Genomic DNA, 27,405 nt, shown 5'->3' on the forward strand with positions numbered 1-27,405 from the left:
TTTTAAAACTCAACAACCACTAGTGATGAAACTCCTCGATGGACCAGGAACAGATTTTACTTAATCTAATAAGATTACCTACAAAAAACCTACTTCTAACAGTGTATTCAATTATACTGAATGTTGAAAAATTAAATATTTCCACTTAAGCATGGGGGGGGAAATGCAAGGATTTGTACTATCACCACTTCTGTTAACACAATACTGAAGGTCAGTAAGTGATGCAAATGAACTAAAAGTCGTAATAGTTAAAAATTAAAAGTAAAGCATTTTTTTATTTGCAGATAATTATATTTATAGAAAATACAAAATAATCCACAAATAAAGAATTAACAAGTGAATTATCAAGGTCACTGGATACAAGACTAACTTTTAAAAATCGATCTATGAAGCACCCTATGTAAACTGAAACTTTTCCACAGAAGCCAGACTCATTCTGTGTAATTAATGTAATGATACTCCCTTTATGTTCAAGCATCAATGAATAAATTAGGGAGGAATAGCTGTCTCACTACTAAGTAGAAAACTTTTATTTACTTAACCTAGCCTGCTAATTAGTAATAAGAAAGAGATTTTTAACAGTTCAACTTGATTTAGGGGAAAGATGCAAATAGATGTCTTATACATAGCTTCAGTCTCTTGATCTTATTCAGAAATCTTCACGTGGGAGGAGGACTATAAAGCAAGCTACCTTGGCAATGGGCAGAGCAGCAGAAGAAAAAAGAGGGTAGGGGAACGTGGAGGGGAGCATGAGTGAGGGGAGAAGTCTCTGAAAAGTTGTGGCTATAGACTCAGCCTCATGCATATTTGTACTCTAAGTAAACACAGCCTAGGTAGGCCAGGGAAACTCAAGCCTTGAAGCAATTGTAAAACTGTAATACTTTCTAATGATAGCATGAATGACAATCTATTCATCCCAGGCCTCAGAGAACTACAAAAGGAATGAGAGCAAGCAAATAAGTAGGCACACAGAGATACAAGGCACCCTGAGTGAGAACAGCAGAACAAGGCAACAGAGAGATACCCAAATAGACTTCAGATGGTGGGATTTTCTGAAAGACTGTAACAAGAATATGTTCATCAAATTTAAAGAAATAAAAGACTACCGCTAAAATATCTGCAGGGGATGGGGAACAACTGAGCACATTTGAAAAAAATCAAACTAGACATGAAAAATAACTGACATTACAGACTCCATAGGTGGGTTTAAGTGTACAGGACACAGCTGAATAGAAAATTTAAGATCCAGAAAAGAGATCAGAAAAAAAAATTGGAATTCTTCACAGAAAGATAAAAAGGCTAAAAATATGTCCCTGAGACCTTTTTCAAATCTGAAACTTCCTCCTTCCCCATCCCAAAAGAGACAGCCCTTACTCTATCCAAGTATGCACTCACTCTCATACACCAGATCCCATTTCATTCACCATCCTTGAGATTTTGCTCAACCACACATCCCTCTCTTTGTTTACCGTTCATGCTCTTTTCTGTGGTTTCTAACCTTACAGGCCTACTATCATTCTCCCATTCAAAAGGGAAAAAAAGTTTAAATAATCCTCTATCCCTCTTCATCACTAAATTTCTTGAAGAAAAAATAGTCCTGGCCTGGGCAACATAGCAAGACCCCATCTCTATTAAAAAAAAAAAAAAAAAGCCAGGCATGGTAGCATGTGCCTGTAGTCTCAGTTACTCAGATGACTGAGGTGGGAAGATCACTTCGGTTCAGGAGTTAGAGTTGCACTGAGCTACAGTCATGCCACTGCACTCCAGTCTGGATGACAAAGTGAGACCCTGTCTCAAAAAAAAAAAAAGCTTCACTGTGTTGAACTTTTTAACACCTTACTATCAAACTCATGCAAGTCTGTGAGACGTCTCAATATGCAAACTTTCTAGTTGCCAATTCAACTGCCCATCTTCAGTCTTTATCCTTCACATTCTCCCACATATGATAACTACCAAACAGTGCCTACTTCTTTACATCCCTGCCCCCTGTCCAACCAACCAGCTTTAGAACCCTTACTTTAGTGTTCCTTCTATCTCTGATGATGGTTCCTTCTCAGTCTTCTTTACTGGCTCCTTTTTCTTCCTTTTCCTGTCCCTTAAGGCTTTATTACATATACCACTTCTAATGTGAGCTATCTGCTCATGTTCTATATTTACTTCTATGCCAGTTAGTTACAAACCTTGCTCAATAAGCTATAACAACCCTAAACAATAATAGCTATTGGAGTTACTGAACATCATCAGACTGCTGGTCTAGAGCCAGTTAAGTTTTCTATCAAGGTACATCTACCATGAAAATCTAGAACCTTTCCCGCTACTTCAAAATCCTTCCCCTACTCATCAACTCAGAGCAGAGAATCTAACCATCTACTTAACCGATAAAACAGAGACACAATTACAAATGCACTCCCTTTACTTTTCTTCTACCCACCTTGAAATGATCTCCACCCCAGGGCCTTACTCTATTAATTATTCCCATTCTCTCTCTCTCTTTTTTACTGTTCCTGCCCTTTTCCTTCAGTCTACTAGGTCAAGATAGGTTAAGAGTACAGAATTTAGAAACAAACGACTTGGGTTCAAATACAGGCTCTGTCATTTACCAGCACTGCAATCTTGGCAGTTACTTTAACCTCTCTGTGCCTCAGTTCTCTCATCCATGAAACAGGGTGAAAACAGTACCTCTCCCACTGGATGATGACACACTTAGCATTATGTCTGGTATTTAGTAAGTGCCAAACACATTTTTATTATTATTCCCATGCCAAATTCAAATGCCTACCTTGGTTTGGGTTTCCCCAGAAGCAGACCTCAATTCAAGAATTCAAGTGCAGTAGTTATTTTGAGAGGTGATCCCAGGAAAACCACCAGTAGGGAAAACAAGAGTAAAACAGGGAAAAGAAGGAAGTCAAGAAAGGATATATTATGAAGCCATTTACTCTGATGGGGAACTAGGGCCTGATCCAGTGGAGAACTCTGGTAGACGGCAGAAAACATGGCTCAGTTATCCCAATGCAGGTGAGACAAAGGTATTTATCTACCAACTCCCCATCCATCACTGGTGGAAAGTTTTTCTGAAGGCATTTAACTCTCTGGCATGTGTGAGTTGCCCTGCACACAGGCCAAGTGTGTTTCTTTTCAGGCAGATAGTCATAGATGTTTGCAGAAGGCAGTATGCAAATGGATGCCAAAGGGATATGGCTAGGACACTAAGAACATCTGCTACAGGTATCTAATCCAAAAGATAAATTAATTATTTGTCTCCTTCCTTCAGCTACTGCTTTCCTTCTTTCCCTTTAAGCACTATTAAACACTATTTCTAAATACTACCATGTCCTGCCTCACTTTCCCACTGAAATGTGACTTCTTCTTGCCTCCTGAAAAAAGGAGGTATAGTGAGTGGGTGTTGGTTCATTATAATTTCTTATTGCCAACTTCAAGGACCCACCTGAGACTTCGGTTTCACTGGCCTAAAGGAAAAGAGGCAGTTTGTGAGTGACAGTATGTTCACGAGGAGACTTTGAATATACTGAACATAATGTATCTGAACAGGACTGAGAGAATCCTAGCAGCAGACTTTTCAAAATACAGGCTAGAGCCTGAGATAACCAGAGAAGAAAATTCAGAGAGAAGAATCCCAAGACTGGACTCTTGAGAAACTAGCTCTTCCTCTCTTTCTATTCAGATGAAAGTCATTATTATATTTGCACTTGAGATCTAGTCACCGGCTAAATATATCATCAAATCCACTTTATTCCATCTATTCCCATTCTCTTTTCTCAGCATTTATTTTCACTTGTCAGAATTACTGCAACGGCCTCTTTAAAGGTAGCCCTGCTTTGGGGATCTGCTCCTTTTCATTCATCCTCTATAATGCTACTAGAGATTATCTTTATAAACTGAAAGTTTAACTCTTCCATTATATTACTTAAAAACCTATGATTGGCCGGGCGCAGTGGCTCACGCCTGTAATCTCAGTACTTTGGGAGGTCGAGGCGGGCAAATCATGAGGTCAAAAGATGGAGACCATCCTGGCCAACATGGTGAAACCCCATCTCTACTAAAAATACAAAACTTAGCTGGGAGTGGTGGCGGGTGCCTGTAGTCCCAGCAACGCAGGAGGCTGAGGCAGAAGAATCTCTTGAACTCAGGAGGCGGAGGTTACAGTGAGCCAAGATCACCCCACTGCACTCCAGCCTGGCAACAGAGTGAGACTCTGTCTCAAAAAAAAACCAGAAAACAAAAAACAAACAAACAAAAAAACCCTATGATTGTTCCATACTATTTTCAAATAAAGCAATACATGGAACATAATAACCTGGTCCTAACATATCTTTCTAGTCATATCTCCCACCTCCTCATTCTCATACACCCCGCTCCCTACATTTTAGTTATTTCCAACATTTCTGTTTTGCACTTCTTTGATTTTTATCCCTGAATTCACAATGTAGCTCCAGCAACTATTACCACCTACTCAGGGGTCAGCAAAATATAGTCTACACACCAAAAAGAGCTTCCTGTCTATCTTTGTAAATAAAGTGATATCGGAACACAGCAATGCTTATCCATTTATATATATTGTCTATGGTTGCTTTCAAACTAAAGAACAGAGCTGCATAGTTGCAACAGAGACTCTATGGCCCATAAAGTCTAAGTTATTTACTATTTGGTCATATAAATATGTCATATATATGATTATAGACACATATGATATCAAACAGTATCCCATATATATATATATATATATATGTAATTGGATTCCCAGAAGGAAATAAGAAATTGAGTCTGAAATAATATTTGAGGAAATAAAGACCGAAATTTGCAAGTTAAATAAAAATTAACATCACACAGATCTAAGAAACTCAGTGGATACCAAGCAGGATACACACACACACACACACACACACACACACACACCCCATATTTAGGTACAATACAGTCAAGCTGCTAAAAATCAATAAAAAGGAAAATCTTTTTTAAAAGCCAGATAAGACAGTTCCGGTTCCAGTACATTGGCATAAACCCCAAAATGGCCTATTTTCCCCACTGTTTGCAACTACTTTGGGCAAATTTTTTAAAAAGACAGAAAAAGTACTTCAGGACTCTGAAAAACAAATAAAAGTAAATTCTAGAGGGGAGTCAAAACTTGGAAAAGTGATCCACAGAAGAGTAAATTTCCCAGTTTGGTGTTTTTCTCCTTTCACTAACAGCTTTGCCTGAAGGCCAGGAAGAGATCACTGCATTGCAGGGCCACAACCCAGAAGCAAAAAGTCCAAGTTAAAACTCTTTCTGGCCAGAGGAACTGCGAAAAGAAACTGATATGATGGAAAATGTGCAGGAAGTCCTGAAAAAGAGAAAGGCACAGAAAGGGATCCCCTAAACAACAAAAAACACAACATCCTCCAGGGAATTATAACAAACCCCAGAGCTTACAAAATATAACATTAACCATGTCTAAGATACAACTCCAAATTCTCACAATGCAAAAGAAAAATGTGAACAACTTCAAGGGAAGAGACAATCAAAAGATGCCAACCCTAAGACGATGCACATGTTGTAATTATCCAACAATGACTGGAAAGTAACCACTATAAATATGCTACATCGAGGAAAGACAAGGACAACTGAATGGAATGGAAAGAGGTTCTCCGCAGAGAAAGAAAAGGTTTTTTTTACATTTAACCAAATGTAAATGTTAAAAGTGAAACAAACAATACATAAAAAGTTCACTGGTTGGGCTCAATAAGAAAATGGAGATGAGAGAAAAGAGTCTGTGAACCTGAATGGGTATCAATAAAAATAACCTAATCTGAAAAACAGAGAAAAAAATTTGATAGGAGGAGACTGAACAGTCAGAGGCCTGTGAAACAATCTCAAAAGTTTTATCATAATTGCCACTAGATTCTTGAAATGTTAAGAAGAAAGACACAATGGTAGAAAACATTCTAAACTCAGTGAAAGCCAAAAATTTACTGACTTGAGAAGCACGGTACTCTCCAAAGAGAATAAACTCAAAGAAAATGACTAGACACACATTAAATTAAACTGCTGAAAACCAAAAACAAAGAAAAAATTTTTGAAAGCAGCTAGAAAAAAATTACACACTACATAGAGGGGAATAAAGTTTACATTACAAAGATTTTTCACCAGAAATCAGAGAAGTGAAAAGACAGCTAAATGGCATCATTAAGGTGCTCAAGGAAGCAAGCATCTACTCAGAATTATATATCCACCTAAAATATCCTTTAGGAATGAAAGTAAAATAAACACATTCTCAAAGAAAAACAAAGAGAATGTATCCCCAGCAGACTGATCTCCTAGAAAAGCTAAGGTCAACATTAGGCTGAAAGGAAATGCTGTATCTTCAGGAAAGAAGAAAGAGCAATAGAAACAATAAATATATAGGAAAACACAAAATACTAGATTTTTCCTTTAAGTTCTAAAAAGTACACATGACTGCCAACAACAAAAACTATAACATTGTTTGGTGAGGTTTGCAAGGTATACTATGCATGACAACTATAAAATAAAGGTCTGTGGGGGAGGAGAGAATAAAAGGATCTGTATGGTTGCAATGTTTCTGTGTTTTAAGTGAATTTGTATAATAATAACCCTAAGTAGCCTGTAAAAAGTTAGGTATGCATACTGTAATCCCTAGGGCTAAAAAAATAAAGAGAGATATTGCAGAAAAGACCAATAGATCAACTAAAATGAAATACTAAAAAATAATCCAAAAGAAGGCAGAAAAGGAGGAAGAAAGGAACAAAAAAAGAGAAACAGAGATAATAAAGTGGCAGACCTATCACTGTTGATATGCTAAATATGTAAATAATTAATCATATTAAATATTAATGATCTAAACACTCCAATTGAAAGGCAAAAATTGACAGTGGATTTCTTTAAGGGCAAGATTCTATACTAGTTGCCTAAGCGGAGAAACTTTAAATATAAAAACATAAACATCCAAACAACACTTATCTTCCAACTTTGACTGACATTTAGAGAACTTTATGTCCAAAGATGACCGAACACATTCTTTTCAAGCATGTATGAAACAATCACCAAGACAGAACATATCCTGGGCAATAAAACAAATCTCAATAAATGTTAAAGATCAAAATCATACAAGGTTTACATTAGAAAGTAAAAACAATAATATACTATTATGTAAGAAAACACCATATCTGAAACTTATAATAATTTTAAACAACAAATTGGAAAATAATTTGAACTAAATGACAAATATACAGCAATCAAAATTTGTGGGATATAACTAAAGCACAGCCTAGATAAAAATTCATAGCTTTAAATACTTATATTGGAAGAAAAATTTAAAATCCATGGTCTAGCATTCCACCTTAAGAAATTAGAACAAACAGCAAAGTAAACTTAAAGAAAGTAGAAAGAAATAAATTACAATGATGATGGAAAAGCCAATGAAATAGAAAACAGATCAATATAGAGAAAATGAAGAAAGCCAAAAGTTGGTTCTTTGGACCACTTACAAAGAAATGAATCTACAAACAAACCTTACACCCTCACAAAACTTAACTCAAAATGGAAAACGGACTTTATATGTAAAATGTAAAACTATAAAGCTCTTAGAAAATAACACAGGAGAAAACCTAGATGACTTTTTAGATACAACACCAAGGTACAATCCATTAAAAAAAATTAATAAGCTGAATATTAAAATTAAAAACCTCTGTTCTGCAAAAGACAATGCCAAGAGAATGAGAAGGCAAGGCACAGATTGGAAGAAAATATTTGCAAAAGACACATCTGATAAAGGACTGTTATCCAAAACACCAAGAAATTTTTTCCCCATCTCCTCAGTTATACCCTCACAGAATACCAAGAACTTTCAAAACTCTAACAATAAGAAAAGAAACAACTCAATTAGAAATGGGGCAAAGACCTTAACAGACACCTCACCGAACAAGATACATAGATGGCAAATAAGCGTATGAAAAGATGTCCCACATCATATGTCATCAGAGAAATGCAAAAAAACAACAATGAAATTATAGTACATGCCTATCAGAATGGCCAAAATCCAGAACATAGAAAACATTAAATGTTGGTGAGGATTTAATGCAACTCTCATTTATTGCTGGTGGAAATGAAAAATGAAACAGCCACTTTGTAAGACAGTTTGGTGATTTCCTACAAAAACTAAACGTACTCTTAGCACAGGATCCCACAATCACTCTTTTTGGTATTAACCCAAAGGAGCTGAAAACATATCCACTAGATTTAACCATTCCCCAATGTATATGTACATCAAAACATCATGCTGTACATTATAAAAACATACAATGTTACTTGTCAATTTCTAAAAAAGAAAATTTATGTCCACACAAAAACTTGCACACAGATATTTATAGCAGCTTTATCCCTAATTGCCAAAACTTGGAAGCAACCAAATTGTCCTCCAAATTCACCAAATTGTAGGTGAGCAGATAAATAAACTGTGGTACATCTAGATGGTGGATTATTCAGCGGTAAGAAATGAGCTATCAAGCCACACACACACAAAAAGAATGAACCTAAATGCACATTACTAAGTGAAGGAAACCAATCTGAAAAGGCCATATACTGTGTGATTTCAACTATATGACATTCTGGAAAAGGCAAAACCATGGAGACAGTAAATGATTACCTGGGGTTGAGTGGCAGAGAAACAGGAATAGGTGGAGCACAGATGATATTGAGGACAGTGAAAATATTCTGTATGATACTACAGTGATAAATACATGTCATTATACATTTTTCTGAACCCAAAAAATGTATAACTCCAAGAATGAACCCTAATGTAAACTCTGGACTTGAGGGCGATTATGATGTGTCAGTGGAGGTTCAACAACAGCCACAAAAATGCCACTCTGGTGGGGGATGTTGATATGGATGAGGCTATGCATGAGTTGGGGAAAGGGATATATGGAAAATCTCTGTACCTTCTTCTCAATTTTGCTATGAACTTAAGATTGCTCTTAAAAGACGTTTTAAAAAAAAAAAAAAAGAAGAAGGGAGTTATTACCATAGATCCCATAGACCTTAAAGGATAATAAAAGAATGCTATGGATAACTTCATGCTAAAAACTTCAACAACTTAGATGAAATGAATGAATTTGTCCAAAAAGAAGTTACCAAAATTGACAGGAATAACAACAGAAAATCTGAATAACCCTCTATCTGTTCAAGAAAGTGAATTTGTCAAAAGCTTCCCCAAAATAAAATTCCAGGACCAGATGGTGCCACTGGTGAATTCTATCAAACATTTAGGAAGAAATAACAACAATCTTACCCAAACGTTTTAAAAATTGAGTAGCATTGGGTAGGGTAGGATTACTATGTAACTTACTTTATGAGACGAGGATAACTAATTCTAAAGCCTGACAGAATTACCAAGAAAAAAAAAAAAAAAAAAAGATTACAGACCAATATCCCTCATGAATACAAACCTGAAAATTCTTAGCAAAATATCAGCAAATCAAATTGAGTAATACATTCCAAATATGATGGTTTTATCTCAGGAATGCAAAGTTGATTTAACATTCAAAAATTAATTAATGTAATTCAATTTTCCTTTGTTCTTTTACTATATGATCATTTTAACAGGTGGAGGAAAAGCATTTGACAAAACTCAATACACATTTATAATTAAAAACTATCAGCAGGCTGGGAGTGATGGCTTACGCCTATAATCCCAGCACTTTCAGAGTCTGACGCAGGTGGATCACTTGAGGTCAGGAGTTCAGGACCAGAGTGGCCAACATGGTGAAACCTTGTCTCTACTAAAAATACAAAAATTAGTCAGGCATGGTGGCATGTGCCTGTAATCCCAGCTACTCAGGAAGCTGAGGCAGGAGAATTGCTGGATCCTGGGAGGCAGAGGCTGCAGCGAGCCGAGATTATGCCACTGCACTCCAGCCCAGTCTGTCTCAAAAAATAAAATAAAATATAAAAAATAAAAACTACCAGCAAAGTAGGAATACTAGGGAATATCTTCAAATTGATAAAGACCATTGAAACACCTACAGCTAATATCATACTTAATGAGTAAAAAAACTGTAAGATTAATTTATAGTTGTTTTTCTCTCAGATTGAAAACAAGGAAGAATGAGGCTTTTCTAATTTGAATAAAGTAGGTGCTGAGGGGTAGGGAACCTAGAGATCAGAAAGAAGGACAATATGATTATTTACACAGAACATCCCAGGGAATTTACAAGACCATTAAAATTAATAAATGAGCTTAACAAGATCAGAGATACAAGGTTAACATACAAAAGCAACTGTGTTGTTACACATTCATATCAAACAACTGAAAAATAGGAAAAACTAGTTACAGTAGCACTAAAAACCATAAAATGCCCCAATCAACCAGTTCATGCAGGCTGCCCTCAAGAATGATCCATCACCTAGGGCAAGGCAGCTCTCTTCAGCCAAAGGCAATGCCCATATTGGAACTACGCAAGAGTCTGTAGCCAACCAACGTTCCCAGCAGTTGTGGAGGAATGAGCACATCAGTGCTGGGCAGGGGCTCTGAGTTCCACACTACAGGATTCACTGTATTTTGCCTATTATACGATTAGGATTCACTTGCTTCAAATAAGGCATGGAAAAAGTTCCTCCAGAATTCTGGTGAGTGTCATTTCCTGGAGAAACTTTCCAGAGGAAGGAAAGTGGGTCAAACCACAGTCCTAGCCACTACAGATGGTAAAATTGATATCGACAACCCTTCTCTACTAGCCATTCTAGATTCCTTTAATCTATGGCTGGTATATCTGCTGGTCCAGGTGACTGACTTCATGGGGTGGTCATTGGGCCTTTCTCATGTCCATGTATCAGAAACACTGGACAAGGAAGTACCAAGAGACACCTATTGATCACCTGTGTGCCAAACCTCCATGCTCCATTGTGGAACACAGCCCTATCTCCTCCACATGAACAAGGACATTAACTCTGTCCAAATGTTGACTTTTTTTTTTTTTTTGAGACGGAGTCTTGCTCTGTTGCCCAGGCTGGAGTGCAGTGGCACGATCTCAGCTCACTGCAACCTCCACATCCGAGGTTCAAGCAGTTCTCCTGCTTCAGCTCCCAATTAGCTGGGACCACACCTGGCTAATTGTTCTGTATTTTTAGTAGAGACAGGGTCTCACCATGTTGACCAGGCTGGTTTCGAACTCCTGACCTTAAGTGATCCACTCGCCTCGGCCTCCCAAAGTGCTGGGATTACAGGCGTGAGCCACCATGCCTGGCCTGGTGACTTTTTTTTTTTTTTTTTTTTTTGAGACGGAGTCTCACTCTGTCGCCCAGGCTGGAGTGCAGTGGCCGGATCTCAGCTCACTGCAAGCTCCGCCTCCCGGGTTCACGCCATTCTCCTGCCGCACCCTCCCGAGTAGCTGGGACTACAGGCGCCCGCCACCTCGCCCGGCTAGTTTTTTCTATTTTTTAGTAGAGACGGGGTTTCACCGTGTTAGCCAGGATGGTCTCGATCTCCTGACCTCGTGATCCACCCGTCTCGGCCTCCCAGAGTGCTGGGATTGCAGGCTTGAGCCACCGCGCCCAGCCCTGGTGACTTCTTTATTTAGAAAAGAAGCCCCAAATCCCAGGGGCAGCTGTAGCTTAAAATAGAACAAGATTCTCATAGCGCCCTCTGTTGGAAATGTTTCTCTTCTGAGAACCAGGATCTTTTAACCCCTAGCGATCAGAGCTATAGAGATGGCAAGCAGAAACTGCCCAGGTGAATCACAGAGTGATGCTATGCGGAGCCACTCCCACTTTCATGTGTTCTTCCTACTGGGAACACTGGAGAATGGGCACCTCACCCTTGCAGGGTATCATGCCCAAGCTCCAGGATCTCATCATCAGTTGTGCCATCAAAAGACTGTTTACTGCTCTATCAAATCATCAGCTTCTGGATGGTTGGTGCAAGATGGGACAAATGATTCTCCTATTCTATAAAAGTGGGTTCCGGCCAGGTGCGGTGGCTCACGCCTGTAATCCCAGCACTCTGGAAGGCCAAGGTGGCCGGATCACGAGGTCAGGAGTTCAAGACCATCCTGGCCCACATGGTGAAACCCCGTCTCTACTAAAAACACAAAAATTAGCCGGGTGTGGTGATGTGCGCTTATAGTCCCAGCTACTCAGGAGGCTGAGGTAGGACAATTGCTTGAACCCGGGAGGCAGAGGTTGCAGTCAGCTGAGATCATGCTGTTGTACTCCAGCTTGGGAAACGGAGCGAGACTCCATCTCAAAAAATAAACTAAAATAAATAAATAAGAGTGGGTTCCTTAGTCTGAAATGATCCCTGTGCTGGAAGATCAAACATCCTGCAAGCCCTCAAACAGTAGTCCCGGGTGAGACCCTGCTAGAAAGACAAATTCAGACCCAGAATATGTTTCAAATCCAATCAAAATGAATCACAGTCCTTTCCACAGGATAAGGACTGGTTGGCCTGCTTGAAGGATGATTGGTCTCTGCTGCTGTCAGGCTGGATATTCAGCAGCAGCAGTTGCTAGATCAGCAATGGTGAATGAAAATCCTTTTATTGGGCCCATGCACAGCCATCATCAGTAATTTTTCCATGCACTCACAGTCCAAAAGAAATACCAAACAGTAGTGTTTATTAAGTAGTTAGATCCAAATAATAAGAATTCATGTCCTAACAAATGAGTAGACATTTGAAAAAATAACACATATAAATCGGAAGAAATAAATAACACATATAAATTGGCAGAAACAATATTTTTATTTCCTTCTTAAAAACTATAAATACTGGGTCAGGCACAGTGGCTCACGCCTGTAATCCCAGCACTTCAGGAGGCTGAGGTGGGCGAGGTCAGGAGTTCGAGACCAGCCTGACCAATACGGTGAAACCCTGTCTCTAGTAAAAATACAACAATTAGCTGGGTGTGGGGGGCGCATGCCTGTAATTCCAGCTACTCAGGAGGCTGAGGCGGGAGAATCACTTGAACCCGGGAGGCAGAGGTTGCAATGAGCTGAGATCGCGCCACTGCACTCCAGCCTGGGCGACAGAGCGAGACTCTGTCTCAAAACAAACAAACAAACAACTTCAATTACTTGATAATAGGACATGTGTGCCTGTTAGACACAGAACAACTTCTCAAACTTGAAATCAGACTGAACACACCACCCTCCTTTCCTGTTCCACACTGATTTTTGTGCAGTGCTTGATCTGTATCACAACTACTAAAAATCCAACCCTGCAAAAATATGACGTCATCAAAAGGAATATAGCATGAGCTAATGTCAAAACTGTGAACTACCTCGAGCTAGTAGTCTGTGACAGATATTGCTGTGTTTCCTTTAAAATTATGAAATATCCCATGGTATTCTTGTGTGTCCGTGCTAGTGCTTTAGGGTGCCTCGATGCAGTTTGGGAACGTGTGTGTGTGTGTGTGTGTGTGTGTGTACAGTCCCTTCCTCTCTTCGCAAATCCAGCACCCCGAACTAGGTGTTCCTGTGACTTAACCCTAGTTGTTGGTTTGGTGATAGTCAGCAGGGGAGAGAGGAGGAGCTCGGGGTAAGAGGGAAAGCACAGTCTTCAAGCAACTACCCTCTAGCTAGGAGAAGAAGGCCACTTCTGCAGGCTCAAAGAGTTAAGAGGAATTTGGGGTTTCAGGGTTTTCAAGTGCACTCAGATGCCCCATCCTAAGGGTCAGGATTCCTTCCCAACCAGAACACTGACCTCAGCATAGCTGAGAGAGAATTCTACCCACCCTGGCGCTCTGCTACCCTTAAAATTAAGTTTTGGGTCTAATCCTTAGATTTTTCCTCTTAGTGTATATACGTTTCTTTACATGCTGCTAAATAAATTTCCTTTTACATTTTGCCCCCAGTTATCTTCCACCTTGCATCATCTTTCTCCAATCTATCAATGTTATTTACCAAAAGCCATCTGATGATTGTCCTCACAATTAATAATTTTTCTGAACTTCTCAAAAGCCTAGTGTACCCACCAGCGCATTACCTTCCACAGGAATATCATTCCAATTCATCACCAGTGAAAGTTTTAACAGTTTGCATAACTACAGTGCATGCCAAGCGTTATCAGTAGTAGTTCTCCATCTAGCACCAGAATTGATTCTCATTGCCAGCCAGCCAATAATCCAGCTTCAAAATCTCACTGTAAAGTCTACTTTCTGAGACCACTCCTGGCACCAACTATTTTGGGTAGTAGGGTTCCCAGGAAACAGACTCTCAAATGCAGATGTGCACACCAGAAGTTTACGGGGGAGTGCTCTCCGAACCAAAAACTGTGGGGCAGTGAAAGATGTAAGACTGAACAGAGGAAGGAGCTGATCTGCAATGCAGTCACAGGAAGGCCTCAGCCAGACCCATGGGGGAGCTCTCTGGTGTTGGGATACACTTCAAGGTTGGCCTTTCTTACAGCAAAAGCGCCAGGCATTTATATCCCTACACTGTATAGATATTAGATGTAAACTGCCCCTGAAGAGGAGGCATGACTTTGGGGGAGGTAACTCTTGGCTCAGGGCAATGCGTGGAGTTGGACTCAGCTGCAATCAGTTTTAGCTGCCAATATTCCCAACAGCTAGGGGAACATGTGCCTGAAAGCGGGATCTGAATGGCTAACCACAGCACCTGCCACACTACCACTGGACTATTACACCAATTTGGCTAATGAGGGAAGAGAATTAAGCATTTATGCTGCTTTATTAGGAGAAACTACATTTCATTGACCGTCAGTGAAGGCAAACTCTTCTTTGCAGAAGAGTCCCAGCTAATAAATATAGAAGAAATAACAGAATTATTTTTTAATTCATCATTTTGCAAACCCTAATGAAATTATTGACTCAGACAAGGTTACCAAAAAATGCTAAAAGCATTAGGTAAAAGATATTCACAATGTGCTCAAGTTTTTACCCTGTGATTACTTGCTCTTTACAAATGGAAAAAAAGATACATTTACAGAGATGAAATCCAGTAGGTACCATCTTACCCAAGTAATCAGATTTAACGTATTAAATAGTGAGACAACCTCACAACCTCTGGATGGGATGCAACATGCAGTACCCAGCACCATATACAATATTCTTGCTAAAACATTTCTAACCAACACCCAATAAACCCTTAAGGTCTAACTTCCACTTACAGGAAATACAGATAAAAGACAGAAAGATGAACAATACCTGGGGGCGCTGCCCTTAAGGAGCTAGATTTACATGACATTCTAGAAGGGGTAAAATGTTAGTGACAGAAAACTGATTTGCGGTGGTCAGGAACCAGGGGTAGGAGGGTCTGATGGAACTTTTTATTTGAAGTGATGGAAACAGTTTATACTTGACTATGGTGATGGTTTCAGGATTCTTCAAATGAACACTTAAAGAGGATGAATTTTATTGTATGTAAATTAAACCTCAATTAACCTAACCCCTCCTCAGAAAACCTAAATGTTTAATCTGGTTTTTGAGAAAAAAGTAAGGCTATTCTGCTGATTTTTTAAACAAATATTTTAAAGGACAAAAGTATTTTTAGATTGACATTTTTATTTTCCTCTTAAGCCCAAAGGCAAGATTTTTCTCTTCTCTTGAGTTAGGAAACTAATTCATTTCACATTTCTACTTACCAGTATACCAACAGAGCAGTTTTCCCTTAACATGTGTTTATACACATACACACTCCATTGATGTAACAGCGACATGAAGAAAATTACTACCTATGCACAAATACAAATGCACACATACAGATTCAATCCCACATTACTTCCTGACATACTCCTACAATAAATAACGTCTCTTCATAGCTTAAAACCATCAAGGGCGATCAGTGTCTACTGAATAAAATCTAACTCTTACCTTGGTCTTCAAGATGCCCCATACTAGCCAAAGCCTCCATTTCCAGAATGAATTCCACTATTGTTCTTCATGACACCTGCAATCTAGCTCTAACAGAATTTCTACTGTTATCTACATACAAACTGTGCTTTCCCGTCTCTGCCCACACTTTTGAGCCAGCTTAGAATGCCATGTCTTTGTCATAGTAGGTTATACTTTCTTGGTCATTTCATTTAACACTTCTATAAGTATCTGCCTTTGTATCTTACACTCCCAGATAAACAATAAACTCAAGTCTGGAATCTGTGTTTTATGAATTTGTGTCTTATAAATTTTTATAGGGCCAATGGTTAGTGCCAAGTAATAATCCCTGAACAAGCTGAGCATGGTGGCTCACACCCATAATTCCAGCACTTTGGGAGGTGGAGGTGGGAGGATCACTTAAGCTCAGGAGTTCAAGACCAGTCTTGACAACATGGTGAGACTCCGCGTCTACAAAAAATAAAAAAACAAGCCGGGCGTGGTGGTGCATGCCTGTAGTCCCTGGAGGAAACTGAGGCAGGACGATCACTTGGGCCCAAGAGGTTAAGGCTGCAGTGAGCCACGTTCGCACCATTGCACTCCAGCCTGTCTCAAAATAAATAAAATAATCCCTGAAATTTTGCTAAAATGACTACTTAACCTCTTACAACCAAAATCCCATGCATCTGAAGGATGGACTCAAATACCATTTCTGACAAGAAAGAGATAAAGCAGCTGAAAGGACTAAGGGGGTTAAGTTTAGATTCCCCATTTTGGTCACAATCCCCTCTGTTGTTTTCAGTAACATTGTTCTTCTATGACTTCAGGACCCAGATACCCTGACTCCTCTTTATCTTCCAGTCTATCAGTTCCCTCTTGGCATCACTTTCCTTTTTACGATATGCTCAAACACTGTCCCCAAAACCTTCCTTTTATTTTTTCTTTAACCCTAAATCAACTCAACTAGGTTTTCTCCATTTCTATTTTGTGTGGAAAAACATACAGTGCCATACTGATTGGAATTTTAAATGTGATTTTAATAATTACAGGTAACATTTAATGGGCACTTACCAGGTGCAGACATAATGTCCTTTTGATAACGCTATAAAGTTACAAGTAAAGAAACAGACAAAGTCCAATTAACTTCCCCAATTTAACACAAGTAGAAAATGCAGACGTGGCATTTGAAGGGAGTCTACCTCCAGAGCTCTAACGTTTAGCCACTGTGCTATGGTGCCTCCCAAGTGCATGGCTATACCGCCATTCACATTCAGAACAGATCAAACATTCCTTTATACATTTTCTGTCCAATCCCTTTTCCCCAAGAGAATGTTCCGATTTTGATTGGCCTCATTCATCCAAAAATATATCTATTCAGTCACGGGATAAATGAAAGAGTTATTCCCACATTCTACACAGTCATTGAGACCAAAAATAAAAGAGTAAGACATGATCCTTGCCTTCTCTTCAAGTCCCCAAAACCCTCACTCTCAGCAAAAAAAAAAAAACCAACAAAAAACACACAGTAACTAATATTTCATAGCACTCAACATGCCAAGCACATACATTGATTTAATCTACAAAACAATTCACGTATTATGATCCCCATTCTACATATTTAAAAAACTGAGGCACAGAAGTTAAGTAACATACTCAAGGTTACACAGCTAGCAAATGACAAAACCAGGATGCAAAACCAGTCTAGCTTCTGTGTCCAAGCTCTTAACCACTTTGCTAGACTGTCATCAAAGTCACTGAGTCCATTAGGTTTGAAAGTCTCAACTTCTCAACTGTACACCTAAAGCAAAGAGTAATTCATTCATTCAACATTGACTGATAACTCACTCATCAAGTTTTTGTTCCTTGAACACAGGCTTGTTCCCATAAGGCCTTTATAAATTCCCAGAACATTCTTCCTCTACATCTGCCTCCTCATCATTGCAATTCAATTTAAATGCCAACTCTCAGAGACATTTCCTGACCATGTTACCTAAAATAGCCCCACTACAAATTGCCCTATCACCTGAAATAGGTTTTATTGGCTTCACAGTCACTTAATACTAACTGAAATTATGAGTTGTCTATTTCTCGCATTGGAGTGGATTTTTCAAGACAGCAGAGACCTTGTCTATCTTGCTCACCACTACATCTTCAGCACCTGCAATAGTGCCTGGCACAGAGCAGACACTTGATGTTTACAGAACTCATGCCAAAAAATGTGCTAGACATTGGGATTTTCAAAACGAACAGGATATGATTCCTATCCTCAATAAACTCCCAGTCTTTGTATTTACAAGTACTTACCTCCACTCCTTCTATATTAACTGCTCCTTTTTTCAATGGCTAACCTCCCCACCTGCCACCTTTACTCTGTCCCTGAGATCCCTTTGACCTTTTCCTATCAATTATCCCCTCTCACTTCTTCACTCTGTCTCTCCACTTAGCCTCCCACATTTGCATATCCCACCCAACCTCCTATATTTGAATATCCTTCCCTCAACTTTGAAATCCCCTTGAGTTACCAAAAACACATTCCATTCACTCCTCACCACATCCCTCTATTCTCACCACTTCCTCAAAAGTTATCAATCACCTGAACACTGTTCTCACTTTCTTCAACATTTACCACTTCTGAGAATTTTCAATCCACTCTCCTAGAGCCACAGAGGCTACTGTCTCATGATTTTCTTCTTAATTTTGATTCTGTTTCCTTCACTGTCTCCTTTCTCTCACACTTTTAAACCTGATGCTCACTAGAGCGTCATTCTCTATTCTTCCTCCATTCAGTCTAAATGATCTCATCTTCTCCTCTAACTCAACTAGTGTCCCTATACAAATAATTCTATCATTCATTCAGAGTTGAAACCCCAGTTCTACTTTCCCCAACATCTTTAATAAGAAATGTGATTTAATTCTTAATCAAATCATCAATAGAGTAGTTGCAGGCTACTTTTCGTAATAAAATAATGTGCACTTTAATAAACAATAATGTGTTGAACAAGCATTAGCAGGCAATATCATAATGTAAGGCTGATTTCCATGAGTAGTTCTTGAAATACTTGAACTAATTCTTCATTACTTTTCATTGACAGCTTGTACAAAAATGGACCAAAGGCTAAAAATTCATTCACAAATATTATGTGATTAATCTATGTTAATTTTGTCTAAAACTGTTAATATAGTTCTAGATACACAAAAATCATATTACACTAGTAGTAGAAAGTCAAAACAGGAATATACCAGTCACAAATTATTAAGTAAGTCTGGAAACCATACGCAAAATAAATCTAAATTCTTTAAGAGGAGTTTGTAAAGATGTTCCTGCGGTGCCATAATTTAGAGATCTACAGATCAAAATTATACCTAATTATCAGAGCAAATTGTCTCATGTGGTTTTGTGCTATTTTCAAAAACATTAGCAAAAACAAACTTGCACCATTCTGGCCTTCAGTTCAGATAGCAAAAAGTAGTTACACACGTTTACATCCATATGGTAAAACTACTCCTGTGCCCAATCCTGTAAACAATCACAGACATGAAAAGACTGGTTAATCTAGAAAAAGCGTGAACAAAGCTCCATCTTTACAACTCTCTCCAACAGATAAGCCATAATACATAGTGATAAACTACAAATACCTGACTTACTGCCTCCTCCCTTTCATAATGGCAGAAAAAGACATCTAACAATTGCCTAATAAGTTGCACATTCAATAAATAACAGTAAACTCTTTAACTCATTTTGACAGTTTCCTACTATGTTTTCCCCATGTACTGCAAGAAGCTGTGGGAAAAAAAGATGAAGCCAACTCCCAATTACCACTGTCAAAGCTGGTGAAACAAGTCAGTCACCATCCTGCAGCGTATGCGGCATGCAAGGGCATGGAAAAGAAAACAATAGGAGAGCCCTCAGCAAAAAAAAAAAAAAGCACCCACATTTTAACAAAAAGAAAATGAAACTAACTGAACATCTACATCAAGGAAGCTGAAGGTGTAGTGAGCCTAAGTAAAAGGGAGAGATCTACGCGCTATTCAGATTTTCTAGCTAGTGGCCGTTGAACGCTGTACCAGCTGTCATATTCTGAAGTTCTGCAGTTTTCCCCTTTTCCCTACAAAACCCTCTCTACTCTAAAGCCCGTAAGTAACAGAGGAAATCGAACAGAGGATGAAGAGAAATGGCCGATGGGACATCAGATCACAAGAGTAACTGCAACCTCATTTCGAGAAGACCAAATGGCCCTGTTATCAAAGTACAGCTCTAAAAATCTCTATCAGACACCCTTCGCATCTACATAGATCTCCGTCTGCGTCTCTTATCCATAAATCTTTTCAAACCAGACCTCACGCCTATCCCTCGGGCCTGCCTATCCAAAACTCAACCAATCTATACCATGACTCGTGAAAGGCAGATTGAAGGGAGGTGGAAAGGGCTGGAAGGAATGTCATGGGAGAGGGGGCACGTGCGAATAACATTGCGGCAGAGACACTGAAAATGCCACTTCCTTTGCCACTCTTGCCATTCTCTTCGTGTATCATCCTTTTACCCTCTCTACCCATGCCACCTCCTACCTCAACGATACACACACGTGTCACAGCCGACCAGCACCATCGCCTTTTCCAGGATCACAGGCTCCCCTGCCACTCCTCACTATCCCCCCACATAGGCGCGCGCGCGCACACACACACTTAGAGCAGAAACTGCAGCCACCGCACCCTCCTATCTCGATAAGCGCTCCTACCAGCCGACATCCAGAGCGGGTTGAAAGCTCAGTAAATGCGCAGGTACACACACGCACGCACACACACACGCGGGTGCACGCGCGGCATGGGGAGCAAGGAAGGGCACCCTGGGGACGCACCTGGAGGCTGGGTGTCCAGCGCTGCCGCCCCCCTGGTCCCTGTCATTGAGCGCAGCTGTATAAATCCTCCGGTAGCGGTCGGCCAGGGCCCGGCCTGACAGCAGCAGCTGGTAGTGACCCCGGGAGTCCGCGGCGGGTAGCCCCAACCCCAGCCCTGCAGCAGCCACGGAGCCGTCGGGAACCGGCATGAACAGCGCCCCCGGCGCCGGGGAGGAAGAGAAGGTGGCGGCTGGGTAGAATCCGTCCCCGCCGAGCCCCGAGGAGGCGGCGGCGGGGGAGGCAGTCGCTGCGCACATCATCATCCTCGCCGCCGCCGCCGCCGCCGCCGCCTCGTCCCCGCGGGCCGGGCGGGCAGACACGCGCGCGCACACACAGCCCTTTTCCAACGACGACGGCTCCGGCGGCGGCCTCTGGCTCCCGCAGCAGGGAGACTACAAAGACAACGACCTTCTTCTCCTCCTCCTTCTTCTCCTCCTCCCCCCCGCGCCGCCCTCGCCGCTACTGGGGCCGCTCATCTAACCCCGCCACCCCGGGAGTGTGAGGAGGAGGCGGTGCCGCCACTGCCGCCGCCACCACCGCTACCACCGCCGGGGCTACCCGCAATGGGAAGCTGCCGGCCTCACAGAGCATGCGCCACTCCTCGCACATGCTCAGTAACTGCAGCCCCTTTTCCTCCCCACCCCCTCTCCGCCACCACTCCCTCCGCCTCGGGGCTTTGGGTTTGGGGCGGTTGGGTGGTGTGGAATCCGAAGTGATCCACTTCTCCGGGTTTTACTGGCAGCTTGAGGAAGAGTAAGGAAAGTGCCGGGGAGGCTATCAGCTGCTGGCGTCTGACTTCAGGTTCCCTCCAGGTGGAAGAACAAGGACCAGAAAGCAAGAGGGAACGTGCCCGTCGACCAAGGAGGAGTGGCACGCACTCCTGCTACCTCCTCCCCAAGGCTCTGCTGCCAACAGGAAGATTTTCTGTGCACTGTGCTGGTTAATTCAGAGTTTAAGGCAGAGAAAACCATCCCAATTAGAAGTGCCTGTAGAGATCTTATTTTAGATGGTTTCTGTCATTAGGATTTAAGCTTGTTTAACATAGCTTTTACTTACAAAGAGAGGTAGTAATCTAGCACATTCTTTTGTGTGTGTGAAAGTAGAATTAACAGATAGGCTAGTATTTATAAGCCAGAATCATTCCCAAATTATTCTTCTCAACAGAGCAATAGTATTTTTTAAATTACTCTTTTTGTTGACTCCTCACCTAAGAGTGCACTTTTATCTCTTGGCAGTGGCCATTTACTTGTTTATTTTTTTCTGCCCAAACTTACATTTTTAAAGATAATTCTTGAATGTGATCTGAAACAATAATTGTGACTGAGACTGTATAGCATCTTAAAATGTCAGATCCCTCACAGATCTTATTATCTATAAAAAAGGAACATGTGCTCAGTCCTTTGTTCCAAACTAACCTACGAACCCCGTCTAAGTATATGCTCTAGAAATATACGTGCCAATGCACCTTGATTCCTACTACCTTTTTATCCTTTGACTCTCAATTTGAAGAGTTGCCTAATTTATAGTCCTGACAAAATAATTTATAAGTTCTGTCATCCCCATACTGTATCTTTCATCTATGTACTAGTTCTTATATCTGTGCCTCTTCTTTGGATGGCCTTCTCTTAAAAAAATAATAAATTAAAAAAAAATCCTCCTTAGTGTTTGAGAAGTGGAAACAACGGGGAATAAGAAAGTAAAGTAATTCGAGTTTTAGGGTTGAAGGTTGCTGAAAGCAATGCATTTTTTTCTGAAGCTTTAAATAATAGATGGATTTCATTTAAATTTTTTTAAAGATAATTAACAGTGGGATAAACATAGGAACAAAGGACAGACATGTGGAATCATAGCATTTTAGTACTGTAATTAGTCCTGTTACGTTTTTGTTACTTGTCTTGTTTCCTTACCTATCTTAAGTTCCTTCAGAGCTTGTTGTTTTTGTGTCTTCTTCAGCCACTTCAGGACTTTGCACGTACTAGGTATCCAGTAAGTATTTATTAGACTAAATTTCTATCCTAATGCTTCAGCACAGTTCAAGACCTCAGTGTTGACCAGGCAGCCCCTCACCCTGGAGTGAGAGCCAAGACAATGGTGTAGAGGCAGCTAAATTCTAAGAATTCTAAGGCCTGACAGGTAAGCAATGAGAGGGCCCATTACTATTGCAAGACCTAGCAGGGTAGCTAAAAGGTTCTGAAATCAGACAGCCCTGGAATTGGATCCTGATTCTGCTACTTAATACTTGTCTGGCTTTGGGCAAAATATCTCCTCTGAATAATGCTCAAAAGAATACCAACTACATGAGATTGAGGGAGGACTTAAAGGATCTAGGATGTCCAACTTGGCACATGAATTTTCACAAATGGTAGCACATACTAAACAAAACACTAGGTTTTCCGTAAGGTAGCAATGGTGTCTGTTCAACCATCACAGGCTCCTAGCACAAGGTCTAGCCCTAAACAGGAGGGAAATAGATGTTGGCTAAATGAATGTTGCTTGCACAGAAAACATTTACAGCGCAGGGCCAGGTGGTGGAATGTGCAGTCACTGCTCATTTAGAGTTTCTAGTGGATATTGACCTGCGCGGCTGCCCTGGTCTCCAGGCTCTTCCCCCCATTCATTAATTTCGCTTCAATCCTTACTGCTGTTCAGTCCCAGACAGGCCCCTTCGGAGCCTCCTGGGTACACTCAAAACCCGGAAACTGGATAACTTCCTAAGAAGCCCGATGTCATTGAGCTGCGCAACTAGGCGTGCGCAGAGTCGCACACATGCTCACTTAGGTAACCGAGGGTGGCGTTTCTGTTGCGGTTGGCAGCGTTTCCTTCCACGGCAGCGGCAGCGGTCGCTCTCCTCTAAATTGATAGCCAGTGCAGCGTTTTTTCTCCTCCTCCTCCTCTTCCTGCCTCCGCACCGCGGGCTCCCCGGTCCCCGCAACTGCCACAGCTACCGCCTTGGCAGCTGGGCACCTTAGAAGGCTCCCCTGGGATAGCGGGGTAGTGGGGCGCATGCCAGGAAGAAAAAGGCCTTTGGAGGCACCCTTACTTCTACTGTCAAGGGGACGTGAAGGGGAGTGTGGTCACAAGTCGCGAGGATCGCCTGAACCGTCGCTGCAGATCGGAGACGTGGGTTTCTGGCAATATGCAAAGCAAGCGTCCCCTCCCACCGCTCCTGCGAGCTCTACTACTGAATGCCTTACGCAGCCCGTGTGTTTAGGGAAAGAGGGGGACCTATACAGAATGAAAAAAACACAGAGGGCTTTGCTTTTCTTTCCCCACCCCACCGAGCACGGCCCCCGTGCTTTCGGCGCTGCCATCTTAGTTTCCTCCAGCGGCTGGGCTGGGCGTGTGTGCGTTTGTGTGTACAGGGAGGGCTGCAGCCGGGGGTGGGGCGTGGGGGCCGCCTGGGCGGCTTGGGTGTCGGAATGGGCTAGACAGCAGTTCACCTACGACACATTCGCCCTCGAAGAATAGCACTGAACTACGGCAAATCCTGCCTGTGCCCATTTTATTACGGGCGTAGTATTTTTTAGCCTTTGTGGTTGGTATGCTCATTTCGCAAAAGAGATCTCTCTGGCCTCTGCCCATGTATAAGACTATGGCTTCATCTTTCACCTTGTGATGACAGATTTAGTCGTTCTTTTCCACTTAACATTACAAACCTGGACCACAGTTTTTTGAACTCTTATCACATTTACATTTTTCCTACTCTCATCTTTAACGATTTTGTTTTTAAAGGAAGCTACCCGTGCTGATGTAGTAAATGACAGGACAGGAACCATAACGTGTATATAAGAGGACAGATTAGTGTTGTTTGTTAGTTTCATTTAAAAGGTTAATATTGTACTAAAGCTACAAGATTACAAACACAGGAAGTATGTATATTATCAGATACATCAAGACTGCTGAAAATGCTGTGGTCAAGTCTGCGTTTGTTTCCTGGATTTGTACAACAATGTATTGGGGAATTTAACAACAAAATTGGTAGCTAGGAACAATTTGGGGGGAAAAAAAAGCTTAGGCTTGAAGAGTGAAGACATGCTTTACTCTTCGGTGAGCTTCGCTTTTTAAGGGTAATAAGATGATGCATTCTTAACAAATATATTGCACTGTAAAATAAAGTATATTTCATATAATATATTTAATACTCCAAACTGAAGGGAAAAATTCAACATGGCGATTGAAGTTATTTTAAACATAAATTACATATTGTATCCCCTGGCTATCTTAACCTCTTGCTTTAAACAACTATATTTTTAGGGCCTTGGGATATTCAGTAGTTTGTAAGCATGATGAGTTAATGTTTTTCTTTTTTATTCATAGTAGTTTTAAAAGATGTAAATTATATGTCCAAGTTTTCCCACAGCCAAAAATTTAGGTTCCAGGGGTCCTAAGTTATATATTGACATTTTCATCCTTGAAAATTTATTCTAAAATGTGTTAGTATATATTTTTTAAGTATGTGAACTCAATACTATATATCTGAATGCAAATCACATTCTTTCAAAATCTCATTGTTGTGATACATTTAGCCCAGAGGATGTTTTCACAACTGATGTAGAAGGTTGTATAAAGTATAATTGTCCTAAAAAGAGAAATTTTAAAACTATAGTATTTCAACCTTGAAAACTTTAGTGTCATTTATAAGTTATTAGATTAATCTTTTTAAAATTTTGTTATTACTTTAAAAAAAATGTTGGATACATAGAAGGTATATATATTTATAGGATACATGAGATATTTTGATACAGGCATGCAATGTGAAATAAGCACATGATGGAGAATAAGGTGTCCATCCCCTCAAGCATTTATCCTTTGAGTTACAGACAATCCAGTTACATTCTTTCAGTTATTTTAAAATATATGGTTAAGTTATTATTGACTATACTCACCCTATTGTGCTATCAAATAGTAGGTCTTATTCATTCATTCTTTTTTTTTTGTACCCATTAACCATCACCACCCTCCCCTCCCTGAACTCCTCATGATTCTTCCCAGCTTCTGGTAACCATCCTACTCTCTATGTCCATAAGTTCAATTGTTTTTTTTTTGTTTGTTTTGTTTTGTTTTGAGACGGAGTCTTGCTCAGTCGCCCAGGCTGGAGTGCAGTGGCGCCATCTCAGCTCACTACAAGCTCCGCCTCCCGGGTTCACGCCATTCTCCTGCCTCAGCCTCCCGAGTAGCTGGGACTACAGGCCCCCGCCACTACTGCCGGCTAATTTTTTTGTATTTTTAGTAGAGACGGGGTTTCACCGTGTTAGCCAGGATGGTTTCGATCTCCTGACCTCGTGATCCGCCCGTCTCGGCCTCCCAAAGTGCTGGGATTACAAGCGTGAGCCACCGCCCCCGGCCTGATTTTTAGATCTCACAAGCGAGTGAGAACATGTGATGTTTGTCTTTCTGTGTCTGGCTTATTTCACTTAACATAATGATCTGGAGTTCAGTCCATGCTATTGTAAATGACTGGATCTCATTCTTTTTATGGCTGAATAGTACTCCATTGTGTATGTGTGTACATTTTCTTTATCCATTTATCGGTTGATGGACATTTACATCAATAAGTTTGCTTCCAAATCCTCGCCATTGTAAAAAGTGTTGCAACAAACAGGAGCACAGACATCTCTTCTATATACTGATTTTCTTTCCTTTGGGTATATACCCAGCACTGGGATTGCTGGGTCATATGGTAGCTCAATTTTTAGTTTTTTTGAGGAAGCTCCGAACTGTTCTTCATAGTGGTTGTACTTATTTACATTCCCACCAACAGTGTTCAAGGGTTCCCTTTTCTGCACATCCTCGCCAGCATTTGTTATTGCCTGTCTTTTGGATAGAAACCTTTTTGTTGTTGTTGTTTGTTTGTTTTTTGAGACAGTCTCACTCTGTCACCCAGGCTGGAGTGCAATGGCGTGATCTCAGCTCACTGCAACCTCTGCCTCCCGGGTTCAAGCGATTCTTGTGCTTCAGCCTGCCGAATAGCTGGGCTTATAGGCGTGCACTGCCGCACCCAGCAAATTTTTGTATTTTTAGTAGAGACGGGGTTTCGCCATGTTGGCCAGGCTGGTATCAAACTCCTGACCTCAGGTGATCCACCCCCCCTTGGCCTCCCAAAGTGCTGGGATTAGAGGCACGAGCCATTGCGCCTTGCCATAAGCCATTTTTAACTGGGGTGATATTAGATTGATCTTTATTATTAAAATTAAATAATAAGAGAATAATTGAAATTCCCATATAGAATAGCAATTGTGTTGTATTAGTGTTTCCTTTAAATATATTTAATAGGGTTATTGCCAAATCCAGATAACCAGATATAACTAAATGGTTCTAAAATGACTATATTAGTCATGGTCTTTTTTTCCAAAGATTTTTACCTCTCTCATGCTACATCTCCTCATCAGTAAAGTGAATAATAATAGCACCTACTTCATTAGATTATTTGAGGATTAAATTAAATAATCTGTATGACTTACTTGCTTAACATACTACCTAGCAGGCCATAGCTATTATTGTCAATATTATGTTAATATCTTAATGATCCCTTATTTGAGGGATGTCCTAATCTTATGCTAGAAGAAGTAACAAAAGAGTTATACAATTTGAGTTATACAGACTTGGATTTGAAAGTTGGTTTTGTTGTTGTTTTCTTAACAAAGAGTCCTGTCCTGTGTCTTGACATGACA

At 40.6% G+C, this 27,405-nt stretch overlaps 1 protein-coding gene across 1 annotated transcript in view; it reads right to left on the bottom strand.

Annotated features, from left to right (window-relative positions):
• Nucleotides 1-21,264, bottom strand: part of MYCBP2 (MYC binding protein 2, E3 ubiquitin protein ligase) — a 282,706-nt gene extending 261,442 nt beyond the window's left edge. Inside the window, exon 1 of the mRNA XM_025364179.1 lies at nucleotides 20,696-21,264. Within this exon, the coding sequence (XP_025219964.1) occupies nucleotides 20,696-20,997 (302 nt within the window). The 5' untranslated portion in view covers nucleotides 20,998-21,264. The remainder of the gene's footprint in view (nucleotides 1-20,695) is intronic.
• Between the last annotated feature and the right edge of the window lie 6,141 nt (nucleotides 21,265-27,405).

The sequence above is a fragment of the Theropithecus gelada genome, chromosome 17 (genome assembly GCF_003255815.1).
Source record: "Theropithecus gelada isolate Dixy chromosome 17, Tgel_1.0, whole genome shotgun sequence".
NCBI lineage: Eukaryota > Metazoa > Chordata > Mammalia > Primates > Cercopithecidae > Theropithecus > Theropithecus gelada.